Source organism: Mixophyes fleayi, chromosome 4 (assembly GCF_038048845.1).
Source record: "Mixophyes fleayi isolate aMixFle1 chromosome 4, aMixFle1.hap1, whole genome shotgun sequence".
Classification (NCBI taxonomy): Eukaryota; Metazoa; Chordata; class Amphibia; order Anura; family Limnodynastidae; genus Mixophyes; species Mixophyes fleayi.
The window spans coordinates 29,806,783-29,821,589 of record NC_134405.1 but is presented as its reverse complement, the minus strand read 5'-3'; the positions used below and the strand labels follow the sequence as shown (position 1 = coordinate 29,821,589).

The 14,807-nt window shown below is 39.2% G+C and overlaps 1 protein-coding gene and 1 long non-coding RNA gene across 2 annotated transcripts; both read left to right on the top strand.

Annotated features, from left to right (window-relative positions):
• Positions 1-3,823: 3,823 nt before the first annotated feature.
• Positions 3,824-7,491, top strand: LOC142149735 (uncharacterized). Its single transcript, XR_012690881.1, has 3 exons — positions 3,824-3,884; positions 6,436-6,581; positions 7,429-7,491. It is a non-coding gene; the product is annotated as an uncharacterized LOC142149735 (long non-coding RNA).
• Positions 7,492-8,711: 1,220 nt separating this feature from the next.
• Positions 8,712-10,567, top strand: LOC142149734 (mucin-17-like). Its single transcript, XM_075205038.1, has 4 exons — positions 8,712-8,971; positions 9,772-9,878; positions 10,257-10,330; positions 10,488-10,567. Exons 1-4 carry the CDS (start codon positions 8,832-8,834, stop codon positions 10,521-10,523), a joined length of 357 nt encoding a protein of 118 aa, XP_075061139.1. The 5' UTR covers positions 8,712-8,831; the 3' UTR covers positions 10,524-10,567.
• Positions 10,568-14,807: the final 4,240 nt, after the last annotated feature.

Below are 14,807 nucleotides of genomic sequence, written 5' to 3'. Positions count from 1 at the left end.
TCGGTAACTAATTCTAAAACAGCAGAATCATCACAAATAACTGGTACAAAAAAAGAAGACACATCACCAATAACCTCTACAACAATGTTGGAATTATCTTCTATAACTCATGCAACAAGAGCAGAAACATCTCCTGTTACTAAAAGAACAACTGCATCTGCATTGCCCACAACAGTGATTACATCTTTAACTGGAACAACTGCACCTGTAACATATACAACAGCTGGGAGTCAAACACCTCAAAGCACTGATATAACATTAAAAACAGCAGAAACATCAAAAATAACTGGTACAGCAAGAGGAGAAACATCACCGGTAACCTCTACAACAGTACCTGCATTAACTTCTGTAACTGATACAACAAGAGCAGAAACATCTCCTGTTACTAAAAGAACAACTTTAACTGCATTGCCAACAACAGTGACTACATTTACAACTGGTACAACTGTTCCTGTAACATATACAGCAGCTGGGAGTCAAACACCTCAAAGCTCTGATATAACATTAACAGCAGCAATAACAGTGCGAACTACAGGAAAAATATTGACAACAACGGTTTCAGCAGGAACAAAAACAACTCAACTAACTGACAGCACTTTACAAGGAACAGTTCTAGAAACAGTAACAACACCTAAACTGTCTAGTGCAACAATTGCTGTTACCCCAACAACTTCAACTACAGATATTCTAACAATTACTACTCGTGCTACAACTATTCCAACAACTACTGCTATTACAACAGTAACTCTAACAACTAGTGCTGTCATCCAAACTCCTACTACAACTACTCCGACAACTACTACTACCACAACCATAACTACAACTGCTCCAACAACTACTACTACCACAACCATAACTACAACTACTCCAACAACTACTACTGCCACAACCATAACTACAACTACTCCAACAACTACTACTGCCTCAACCATAACTACAACTACTCCAACAACTACTACTACCACAACCATAACTACAACTACTCCAACAACTACTACTGCCACAACCATAACTACAACTACTCCAACAACTACTACTGCCACAACCACAAGTACAACAATAATTACTGCTGGTTCTTCCACACAAATTCGTAAGTAATTGTAGCTCTATGTCTTTTTTTGTTGTACTCTCTTAAGAGTTAGAGCAGAATAAAGTTTTTTTATCAGAAGTAATACATAATAAAAATTCAGATCAAACATCAATAATAATTCTACCCAATTTTTCTTATATTATCAAATTGTAAGTTACAATTTGTTAATATCAGACAATAAACTATAACAAAATAATGGTTACAGATATAAAAATCTGGGTTTTCCTGAGAAATCAATTTAACATAAGTGTTACCATTGTACATCAGTTTAGAGATGCATTACTATTTACAGTACCTTGGCACCAGATAACTCTAAAACACACCCAGTGAGCCCCATGGGTCACCACTCCCTCCCCATGATGCTAATGTCATGTGATTATTATGAGCCAATGTGCTTAAAGCTGGTCACTTTCCAGCTTTATGCTATCACAGAAAATATATTTGGTGCAGTGAGTATGCTCCTGCCAGTATTGTTTGGGATGTTCATACTCTCATCAATACTCATGAATCTTTATACCTGCCCGGAGGTGGGTTAACTCAAAGATTAAGAAGAAAGATGACATCATCACTTCCCTTCATTCTTTCCCTTGGCAGCCTCGCTGCTAAGTAAGCTCAAAAATTATGTTCTGCTTTTTATATTTTTTGCAACAATTGGGCACATTTATTTAAATCAGTTGTTTTGGAAATGGGTAGAACTTTTATGTGTAATTACTAACTACCCAATTTGTTTTACAATTCTCTTTAACAGGATGTCAGAACGGAGGCGCCCATGATGGAAATAAATGTATTTGTTTAGACTATTTCTATGGGCCCTTATGTGAGAACATCTTAGACAGACTTCCACCTGGTGAGTGTCTGAATATTATTGTAGTTCTAGGACAGTGGCTATTATGTAATGCTATTTGTTAATAAGTGTAGATAGCAGTGTCATGCCCCCTGTCCCTCGCAGTGTAGTGAGGTGGGCTCAACTTGATAAAGTGATTGGCACATCTACTCTTTGCAGCGAACTGCGTCATCATCAAGTCCTATTCACCTCATCTTTTCATACCTATACATTTCTGAAGCTTTTGCTGTCTAGGCAAACGGCAAAACAGCATGTTTGTCCCTAATTATAATGTAGCTGTGCATTATATGTATTTCAGATGTGCTAGATGCTAAAAGTTCAGCAAAAGCTCATTATTGATATACTGTATATGATAACCTCATACTGTGCAGCTACTCTGCAATTTTATGCCCGTTTGACATTAACCATGCAAATCCTGATACACATGAACTGCACAGGCTGCATGGTTGTCCTGCAGGTGATTTACACCATAATTGACTACTCTCTTGGAATTTGTGGGAGACTCCAGAGTAAGTGGAAGAGCTCCCAGACTCATGAGAAAGCAGGCAACTGTCCCACAGGAGTGCTTCACAAGTAGGTGTCTATTGAATGAAATACAAATTATATAAAACTGTTATATATAATATAACTATAAAATAATAATAATAATAATAATAATAATAATAACTTAATATAACCGTTTCAAGTATTGTACAAACTGTGCAACTCAAACAGCCTAGGCTTATCTGGTTTCGACAGTGAGCTGTCTGCGTAATCTGTGTGAAGGATACTTTTATGGGCTGTTTAATGATTTTTATACATTTTTTAGTAATAATGTTTAGGTGTTTCTTTTCTAAATAGTGCACTTGGATTTTTTGTCCCATTGCCATCAGATTTCATTAAAAAAAATGATGTAATTAGTTATATGTTTTGCAACCTAATGATTAGCGCACAAGGGGAAGAGTGTCAGACAGGACTGGAGATAGATGGGGGGATAATGAGACAAGAGGGGGCAGACAAGTCACAAGGGGGCCAAACTTTAGAAGGGTGGTGCAGACAATATATAGAGGAGTGAAGGTGAGAGCAAGCAGGTAAGAAGCAAGAGGAATGGGCGAGAGACAGAGAGGATTACAGGTGAAATGGGAGGATACAGAAGAGATGGGGTGGTAGAGACAAGAGGAACAGACAAACAACAATGGGGCAGACCCAGGAAAAGGTGGTGTAGACAAGAGACAAAGAGAAATGCAGAAGGAACAAACTACAGATGAGATGGAATAGAAAAACAAGCTGTTGTGATAATGGAGGGCAGACAAGTTTCAAGAAGGGTGGTACAGTCAAGAGAAAATTGGGGCTGAGGGAGGACAGAGAAGAGGCAAGGACAGATTTAGGAGAGACCTCAGAAAGACAGACAGTGGTGTGAAAAATCTGCTTTTGAGATCTTATGTGTTTTCTATTGTGAATGAAGTTTAGAAAGTGGTTTTGGAGTACAGTGGAAATGGGGTCCAACTTTTCAGGCCTCAACAAATATGGCTCACATAGAGAACTAAGGTAGAGGTTCAGGCCAACAAGAGTCAGACCTCTACTAGGACGTTTCAGAAAGTATGGCCTCTTCTAGGTTCAGTTCACTTAATAGAGTTTCTTATATGTCCTGTAAATAGTCAATACAATAATATCCCTTTTACTGTCTCCTGTAGTTAAAGCAGTGAACACCACTGTGACTGTGACACTGAGAATCACTAACGGAGTTTATACAGAGGAGCTTAAGGATGTCACCAGTGAGACATATGAGGAGTTTGAGAGTAACTTTACAAAAGAGGTGAACGAGCAAATGATTTATGTATGTCTGATACATTCATTCTCTCTCTATTCCAGTGTAATCTAAAACCTCTGTTCTTTTTCTCTCTCTGCACAGATGAAAGTAATCTATAACGACGTCCCTGGTTACAAAGATGTGGAAATCACGGGAATCACGTGAGCATCTTTTTTGTCTATAGTGGGATATTATTAGAAAAAACAGACAGGGTTTTTTTTGCCATTCACCTCTATCACTATAAGCAGTTATTTCTGATGATACAAAAATATAAGAATATATCTCAGCTTCCCAAAGAGTTAACGTGTAAACCAGTTGACCCCTGTATGTTTTACGCCTTTAAATGGAACTACCTGCACACGATAGAGGCAGCCATTTTATGACATGAGTCAATATTCAGCATATCAGTGACCCACGATGTACAACCTTTCTGTAATGTTAATAGTTCTCTAGGCACACACCCTATAGATATCTAGCCACAGGAGCTTTTTCTGTGATGGGACATATGGCCTCTGATATGAAAGGGGCTGATGAAGAGTTGGCCACTAAATGTTCGAGATGTGTCCGCCTCTGCATCAGCAGAATATGTGTTAAGTTTATGGCAAGTTATCATCATCAGTGAGTATTTGCACCTGACCTATAGCTGGAGTAAAAGACACGCCTTCTAAAAGACATATATTTGTGTTTCTGCAGGTCTGAAAAGTCATATTTGCATAAACACAACTCTACTGTAATAGGCCAATGTTAAATCGTTCCCTCCCTACCCTGCCCAGCCTCTCTAGATACTGACAGGAGTAAGCACCAGATATGCACAAGTCTGCATGCGCGTGCTCCCACATTCTGGGCATGCTCAGAGCAATTTCAAGATAAGCCATGCAAACTGGCATACGTCACTCTCTACATCGGCTCCACAGCCTTTAAAGAGGAAGTAAATCCAGTATTTGGTGTTAATATATATAAAAGGCTAGGTATCACCAACATTAACAGTATACATAAATTACTGGAGTGATTATACTTAGCTAATTATGGCCATCGTGCTCTCTGCCACTCCTCTGCAGCAAGATCCCATGGTAGCAGGGAGGGATTTTGAAACTTCTTTCTCCCACACTCACCTGCACTTCCTGGTCTTTTTACATAACTACATGCTAACAGCACTTTAAACTTGGTAAACGGAAGTGCACGGTGTGGATAAGTGGATTCCTACACAGTGGAAGACTGTGAGGTCACAGCAGCTAAAACTCCTGCGGTATTCTGACCTCTATTAGATCCCATCAGGACACTGTCCTAAGGATCTTTCTGTAATGGAGTGGGGAAGTAGTACTGTTCTTTTTTTGTAAAGTTGGAGGAGAATGCACTTAGCATTGCATTTTGCATTCACATACCTCCCAACATTTAGACATGTTCAATTGGGACAAAAAAAAGCCTCACCCACAATCACACCAAACCACTTGTCCACTTACACACAAAGTGGGTAAAACCATGCCAACACTTTCTTGTATGTTCTGCTGCGCTTGGCGCCCACAAATGGGAACAGTTGGGAGGTATGCCTTCATTGCTCATATATGAAAATTTGTATGTAAAAAAAGTAGCACAGACTTACTCCCTGCTCATTCTGTGGCAGCAAAAATAAACAGAAGAGATGTCCTTTCAGTCATTAAGTTCTTCACCTAGGGGTAAGTGTATCAAACTGAGAGTTTTCTGGCGGGTTTGAAATGCCAATCAGATTCTAGCTGTCATTTATTTAATACATTCTACAAAATGAAAGCTAGATTCTGATTGGTTGCTATAGGCAACATCTCCACTTTTTAAACCCGCCGGAAAACTCTCAGCTTGATACATTTACCCCCTAATCTCCTAAAATCCCATGACAAGGTTTTTGCTCAACACACTGTAAGAGGACCATTTTAATAAATTGACTTTTCCCGTGGACCACCCGAGTAGGAGACCTACAATTAGGCTTCCTATTAATTAATTTTAAGAGCTGTAAAGGAACTCACATCTCAGACTCCCTGGCACACTGAAAGATAAGAAACCTCTTTTAGGTGTATAATTCAATCCTAAAAAAAGATAGTATTTAAAAAATAATTCCAACCAAATCTTTACATATCCCTACACAGGCCCAGTTGTAAATGTCAGACACCCTCACACAGGGGAGAGTTGGCAAATTTAAGCCCGGGGGGCAAGGCTTGACTCAGCAGCCTATTAGGGACATTTTAAAGGGCAAAAAATGCAGGTGGCCCAGTGACCCAGCCCAAGGTAGCCCACTATGGGAACGACCCAGGGAGCATATGCCTACCTGCCCCCCAGCCCAGCCTGCCCCTCCCCTCACATAGTATACATTGCAGAGAATACTTTTCTCTGTACTACACTAAAACTTCATGCATGCTACCGCTGAGATACAGAAAGGACCTTTTTGTGTTTATAAAAGGTTTTGGAACCCATTAAGGTTGCCCTATGCAGCTCTCATATATCTATACATAAAAAAGTATGTCACACTTTTAGCATACAAATTAAACAGTAAGGTAAAATGAGACACCAACTAAACTTTAAGTCACTTAAGACTTTTCATTCAAAACAGAAAACTCATACAAGTACTATACAGTGATACACTCCTGGTTGTCAAAATGGAATATTGTTGTAAGTATTGTGCAATAAATAATGACTACCTATCCTATCATTGCCATAATAGCCTATTGTGTGTGTCTTTTGCAGGGAAGGCAGTATCGTTGTGGATCATAAAGTGATTCTGGAGATATTATATAAAGGGAGTTCGAACATTACCGGAGAGTACTTAGAGATATTCAACATGGTGGAAAAAGAGATTCGCAAAGCCACAGAGCGGAACTGCAGTGACACTAGTATGTTTGCTGGGACGTCCTCAGCACTTCTGCCCTTTATTTCTTATAGTTGGGCACTTTATATTTCTAGCATGTAAAGTTGACCCGTCACCTAAACACAATGGGCTGAACCAGTATGTAGCCTTTTGGTTTGCTAGGTGTTAGTAGCCCCACTGAGGTACTGGCTGATTGTTATGATATTTACATGCAGTACTTGTTCCTTGTGAGCTGCTAAGCTATATCGGTTAAGCACATAAATTGATTGCCTCTGGTATGTGTAGTTGACAGGTTCACACTAAATTAACTCGCTAAACAAACTAAACTATTTCCCTACTATCCCAATCAGAAAACTTCTCATGAATTGACTATTATTGTATTTTAATATAAACATAACTCCAAGCCAGAAACCTTAGCTATGTAGTTCACTGGTAAAACTGCCTGTCGGTATAGTGTTTTATACCTCTATTTTGATACAATTTTTTAACATATTTTTCCCATCTGCAAGTTCTGGCCTTTTTACATTATATGCAAATTTTCCTAGGACAATGGTCTCCTTGGTAACAAGTAAGTCATGATTGGCTGACCAAAAAAATCCTGAAAGGTCTAACAGCCGTCTTTTCTGGTTCGGTTGTCAGCCAGTGGAACATTGCTATAAAGCAACATTAAGCTGTTGGGAGGAGGTGAGTGAGGAATAACAACTAATTGTGTCCTTGCAGAGGCCTGATGACAGGAGTAACATTTGTGTTTTGAGCCCTTTCATAAAAGTATTTTCAATGTTTGATATTACATGGAATTTAACATCCCAATTATGCATCCAGCACAAGGGATCAGAATTACTCAATTTATTCCCCTTTTCTTGTTTTTACAGCCACAGTATCACTATGCTTTGATAAAAATATCACAGTACAAAAAGATTTACCACCTACTGAAGGTAAAAGAAAAACATATTTCCTGACAGAAAGTATTTGCTATGTTTGCTGTGTTTACAGAATGCATTACATTTATTTCCCATTGTCTCAACAGATTTCTGTAAAGTTGAAGAAGGATTTGAAAAGTATTACACGGAACTGATGACTTCTGAGGGCCTGACCTGTGTGTCTTTCTGTGATCCAATATCCCCCAAATATCACAATTGTTATGAGGGTAGATGTGTGATACAGAATAACACAGGGTCACAGTGCTTGTGAGTGTACTGCTGCTTTACCTGTCATTCTCTGGAAAGTGAGGCTCATTGTAATGTAGTTGTGAGTTCTGGGTGTAGCTACTGTTGTACATAGAAGTCCTTGCCTGTTGTTAGCCTCAGGTGGCCAATTTATCATTTATAAAAGGCTTTTTAAAAGTCGTAAGCAGGTTTTCTGGCCACCGTGAGGCATAAGAAGGCCATCCAGTTACACAGAGAAAATAAATACTATTTGAGGACAACGTAGGTTTAGGTCCAGATGAAAGAGAAGTAAAGCAAAACACAAAAAAATGGCAAAATTTTAGGTGGGACAAGACACTTGTTCGACAGGCCCAAGAAAAGTGAAACGCGCTACTATCGGATGACGCTACTATCGGATGACACTTAACAACAAATTGCCCTTGTGGCTTTTTATCCCCTGAAATCATGTCTTATTTTTTATCAGTTACCGTAGATATGAGAAGATATCCCAGATTTCTGCTGAGTCCTCTATGTCCCACATGCTGGGAGTCTACAGACTTCGACAATGTGACATGTGACGTGACTGCACACAGTAGTACATAGACATAACAGAAAGAGGTGTTCATCTTATTAGGACGAGGTCTTAGGGAGCGTACCTCACAACATTCCCAAATGTTAAATTGGGAGAACTTGGGTTATACAGGCCACACATATTCCCCACAACACCACAGGTCTTATCCAATAGGTTACACCCACTTAGGATACCAGAAAGTGGGACTGTTGTAATGTATGATTCTATGGAATTACATAGCCATTAAATGTTACCATCTATATAAAAATATTGTTGGTTTCCAGTTTTAAAAAAATCAATAACCTTACAAATGTAAAGGGAACTATAATTAGTAATTCTATATTTTAACATACACAATTGCAATGGCTAATGTGCTTTAATCACAAGGTCTACTTGTCAGTTTACTTAATTGCTTCATGAAAAAAGTACCTACCATTTTGCAGTTATAAGAGGAGTAAAATATATTTTTAACCATTGTAATGTGTTAGTACAAGTAGAAATATGATGAATAACATGAGCTACTGTGTCTTTATGCAGTTGTTCGTCGACAAATGAATACATGTATACAGGTCAAAACTGCACAGGCAAAATATTAAAGTCAGGTGTATATGGAGGCATCTCAGCAGCCATTGTTATCCTGATCATTTCTATTGCCACCGTGGTATATTTCCTGATAAAGGCAAACCAGAATGAAAAAGGGTGAGTATTGCAAGTAGGGAGTGTATTTGATTTTAAAGTGGATGTGCTAATATCTTCATATTTGCCATGTTGTTAATGTATACCAAAAGCAATTACATTAGTAGTAATTGCCTCGCTGGTAAAATGATTAGGTAGAATTTTAAGATTCCCCTTACAATGTACACATCAGCCCTTTGTGTCAAGGTTTTGCTCAGTGGTTGGTCAGTGCATGTCTTAGCTATTTAAAGACTAATCCAACAGGCAGAATTTCAGAATCATTTTGTGAGGGGACAAGGGATGGGACTGGGAAGTGTTCATCAGTGTAGGATAGGGGTGTTCTATTGATTATGTTAAGTGCATATAGGCATGTAAAAAAGCAAGAGTCCATTTTAATGCAGTATGCAATATTCAATACCAGAATATAAATTACACAGTATAAAGTCTATTGGTAACATTGCAGCCTCTTTAACTGTACATTTGCTTGGGCTTGTGTCAGGGTTTCCTTTTTAACTTTCAACAGTGGTCTATGTGGTATTGACTGCAAGAGTAACTAGAGATAAAACGTGATGTACCCTAGTTCTCTGGGATCTTTTATAGGAATGACTCCAAGGCACAGACACTGTGTATACAACATCTCTGACATCAATGTCTCCCTTTTTTCTCCTGCAGTTAGGGGTGGGTGATGTGAGATGAAAGAACAGGTTTGATGCTATAGTCCGCCTCTCCTGAGAATTTCTAATGATTTGGGTTTTTTTTGACTGAGCATCTTCAAATGCAATTTGTTCTTCTGATTTATGACTGTTCATGTATTGCATCTCTAGGGATCCATTTGCCAGGGATGAGGACGATAAATGGTATCAGGACAATGAAGATAGTTATGTCAACCGTGGCTTCAGCAGTCTGGGCATGGGACAAGCGTTTGGAGAAGGTGTGTACAATATGTCACCATCCTATAACATTATAATGATATAAAGTAGAGATTGAATTATACTTTCACACTGTTTCACTTTTGTAGGGTCACCGTGTCACCCTGCAGAAGGAAGTCTCATAGTTTGATGCTGTCTGTGTCACCCTGAAGGGAGAGGGACACACTCAAAGCTCCCTTCTGTGTGTGACACTGTGTCACCCTGCAGGGGGATGGACTGACTCATAGCTCCATTCTGTCTTTGTCACCCTGCAGGGGGAGGCACAGACTCATAGGTCCCTTTCGTCCATGTCACTGTGTCACCCTGTGGGGCAGATTGGGCTGGGGAGGGAGACTCATTTCCCTTTCTTTCTGTGTTTAACTGTATGTCATTTTATACAGGCTCTTCTGTAGGCAGTGAAATCAGCAAAGAGAAATTCACACCCAATCTGGAAACAGTAGACACAACAATTCAGGTATCATTCTTCATTTTCCTTTTACTCTTTCACACTGTTGTGCCATTTTCTTTTTATTCCTTACAACAAAAAAATAGCAAGATGAAATATTCCTTATTTTCTCTGCCACAACCATGATTTCCTGTGCATTTCCATTTCATAATTTTGTCTTTCTCAGGTTAAGATACAGAGACCCCAAGTCTCCTTTGCATGAGGAGACAGAAACTCAACATTGAAAGGTTCTACCAACCAAATAACTCATCTGGAACTGTTCTGGACAAAATAAGTATTAGCCTAGATTGAACCAAAGATAAAGCTACAAAAAATGTAGATACAGCTTAGTACTGGGACCTCAGCATTACTGTCTCTCATTGAGAACAGAGAGAGACACATTATGAGTAAAATGTTTGTTGATACGAGAGAGTCAACTCTACTGTCTGCTGTAGAGAGATGCAATGCCAGAGAAATATATGAGTTGAAAAGCCCTAGATCTCCAAAATCTCATCCTAGCCCTACATCTCCAACACCTTTTACCTTCTCTAATTTATATGTCATTCATGTATTACCTCACTGATGGATGGAAAAACCAACCACAGTCATCTACTTTCCTAAGGCTTTTAAGACTTTGTGGTTGGACTGCAGGTTACATGAACATCTCATTTACCATATTTAGTCAAACAAACTGTGAACAATTTGATATCTCAATTTCATAAAAACGAATCCAGGGCAACATATTGTCTTTTTGGAGGAGGTGATAATGCTTAAAAAAAAAATAAAAAAAAATAGCAGAACACTGCATAGTACTTGTAATATTATATGCTGATTATTATTGCTTTACCTATCTCATTTGCAAGATCAAGTGCTAATTTTTGTTTTTGATACAGATAAATGTCATATGTGCATAAGTCTGTGATAACAGGCAGCGGTTAATGCCGATGGGGTGCCTTACATTTCATTGATCCCTTTCATAACGAATGAGATTTCCATATACATATACCGGGCTGGTTTGCCTTCACTGATTACAAGTTAATGGAGCCAGATCCATGCTATTTGATTGCAATCTGTTTAATTAACTCTTTGTAACTATATAGACTTTTCATATTCAATTTTAATTAAGAATACTACCGTATTTCCCCATGTATAAGACGCACCTTTTCCCCCTAAATTTTGGGTCTAAAAACTGGGTGCGTCTTATACAGTGATATTGCTAATTCTGCCTTACCCTGTCAGATGCTTCCTCTGTCTTGTATAGTCTTCTTTCTTCTGTCCGTTCTGATCCTGATGCTGGAAAGTTGCTTACCGTCCACTTCCCGATCACCGGATGTGGTGCGTGAACCGCGGTTGGAACGCACACTTCCGATTTCTGCATTTGGCGTTTTATCCAATCAGGACTTTGACATCCGGTCATCTGGAAGAGGACAGTAAGCGACTCTCCAGGATCGGGATCAGAACGGACATAAGAAAGAAGACCTTACCGGACAGAGGAAGCATCTGACAGGGTAAGGCAGAATTAGCAATAGGGTTAGAACTCTGTCTCTCCTCTCTGTAGTACCCGCTGCACAATTACTCTGCGAAAAACATTATCCTCAATTTTTTCACATGATTTATACAGGTGCAGCTTATACTTGGGAGCGTCTTATACATGGGGAAATACGATAATTGTGAATCATGAGATATCTATTTGAAGGAAAATGTGCCAATTGCAATAGAGCAGCTATCTCTGAGAACAGCAATATTGACTAACAAAGTATAAAAAAAAGCTGCATTGTGATACAGATTATTCATTTTATTTATATATTATCATCAGAAATGTTGTCTTCTATATCTATTTGTCTGAATTTGAGATTTATTGATATTGCATTTTTCTAGTTTTAAATCATGTAAAATAAATTTCAGATATATTATTTTTGTTGCATTTGGCTTACTTTTCTTGTCCTTGTTGGATTAGGGTATTTTATTTCTATGTTACAAAAATATCTCCATTATTGCTTTTTTTGTGTGTGTTTTCTTCACACTTGACTGTGTTACATTCATCATGTCTCTATAACTATTTATACTTTTCACCATACTACATCGTGCATAACTTTACAAAATCACTCCTTCCTACATATAAACATGGGCACCTTCACCACTTCTCTCAGAGCTGTCTCTACCTCCGCTCTATTCTGTTGACTTTTTTACTTACTGCTTCCTACTTCTAATCCACTGAAGAATTCACAGAGAGAGTCCCAAGGCAGCTTTCAAGTCTTGGCTGATGGTTCACCTACTCATAAAGTCAGATATTACATCTGCTGCACTGGATGATCTCCTGGATGCACTTATTTTCATAAGTGTATTAAACACCCGTGGCTGATAATCTCCCTCTGCACATTCACCTTCTGACCCTTAGAGTAAAGCTAATTACTTAAATACCTGAAAAAAGACATGGACACAGTTTTCAATTTTGGCGCACTAAGGTCACAATTTTAATTGTATAAATGATGGTGACAATGAAAGCAAATGCAGGTCAGCTAACCAACTAAGACTATGCCAACAAGTATAGTGATGGCCAAGTGGCCCAGAATCTCAGGCACTAATTTAATGGTGTCAGTGAGACTACACCCCTTCTTGACCTCAAAGTGCACAGTTACTAAAACGATACCCAGAGCATTCACAGAAATGACCATAACAGAGACATAGATCAAAAGCGGAAGAATCCTGCAGCCAAACATAACTCTTGCACCATGTATTAACCGCTGACTGCACTGCTTTCCCAGCAAAAGTTGTGTTCCTTTAACGAACACATAGCCCACCACCACTCAACCCCAGAAACTCCACAAAAGAGCCAAAAAGTTTAGCTATAAAAATATCTAAAGTTTTTTCCATGAGATGCACCCCATCAGGTCTATAAATATGAGGATGGACAAATTTAATCAAAGGGTGTTGAATAATCACTGCCCTAGCATTGCCAACCACCCAAATTTGAAGGGGCTTCTGGAAATGATCTGTAAATCAGAATACGAGCATCAGTTATGGTCAGAGGGGCAAATTCAACGCCATGAAACAGTCACAAATCACACAAAGCACAAATTCAACACCATGAAATAAATCACAATAACATGAATAAAAGTTGAGATGCATCCAGGTAAGCAAGGCAGGATTTACCAGCATGGAGGAGTGGGGGGCGTTTATGGAAGAGGCAGAAAGTATGAAAGTAAAAACCATAAAAGACCTTGAAAGTGCTTTAAGGCCCTTAATATGAGGAAAAATTAGGTTGCCTTCATGCCCTCACCTTCAAAGGTGAGAAGTGAACAAGTCCTGGTTCACCTACAGGGTGCACATTATTATAGATGAACAGGTCTATTGTATGTCTCATAATCGGAGGATTTCCAACTGCCTAATCATTTAATGCTCTTCATGGAAAACCCTACTACTGTTGCAAGGTGGCTGCACTCATTCAAAAGGAATGGGCACTGTACTCAGCTGCGTCCAGACCTATAATTTTAACACATTTCTTATAGATAAAACTGAAAAGCTAGTTGCTAAAAGGAGCAGAGTCAAGGCAGAGATGCCAAACTTGTCAACTAATGGGTTTAACCAACAAGTAAGCCCTAGCCAGTGCAACAGGACAGAAAACTGAATCAGCGTGTGCCTCCATAGCGACTCCATGCCCCTCTCCATATGAATCTGTTTTGGTTTTGTGCAACTTGCAATTCATGGATGCCTCTCATAAGATATCATTTTTCGCGAATATCCCCGAACCAAGGGAGAGTGCAGATGCAGATGCCAGCTCGCCAACTCTAAGGGCCCCAAAGGGCCAACGAGATAACAAAGGCTTCATAATCGATAGCCATCCTCCCGCAAACCACAGAAATCTGCTGACACATCAAGGAATACTATTAAATCCAAGGTCCAAGATTTCCACCCGGTTAAAAATGGTAAAGTGCACCAGTAAAGCGGTCCCGTTAACCAGCACATGCTTAGCCCAGATCCCAATGTTGCGTGCAAGGCAGCACAAAACTTAATGGCTAATAAGGCTAATCAGTGGGGCAGGTGTGGCATTTTGCTTATTGATGGAATGGACAACCCCTAAATTGTCACACTAGAAAACAAGCTATTAACAGATTTAAAGCTGGCCAAATACCCAATCGGGAAACTAATGAGTCGTTAGTAACAGAATGGATCTTGTACATAGCACTATACCATGCATCCGTCCTATGCGGCTATGCAAGCACACCAAAAAAGAGGTTACCCATGGACATCTCCTAAGTAAAATAATTACAATAGGAGATCTCACTCCTGTAAAGAAAAAATTTAAATTAAGAAGATATATGGGAAGCGGAATTATAATGATCCTTAAGTTATACATCATTGATCTACAGAGTGGAATTAAATAGCAACATCTACTGAAGGAAATCCCTGACAAAAAGGAGGGGGGAGCAGGGGGGGACAGTCTGTGTAATGGCAAACAATGGGCATGGGGGATATAGGAGGGGAGGCAAAGGTGAGGACAGCTGAA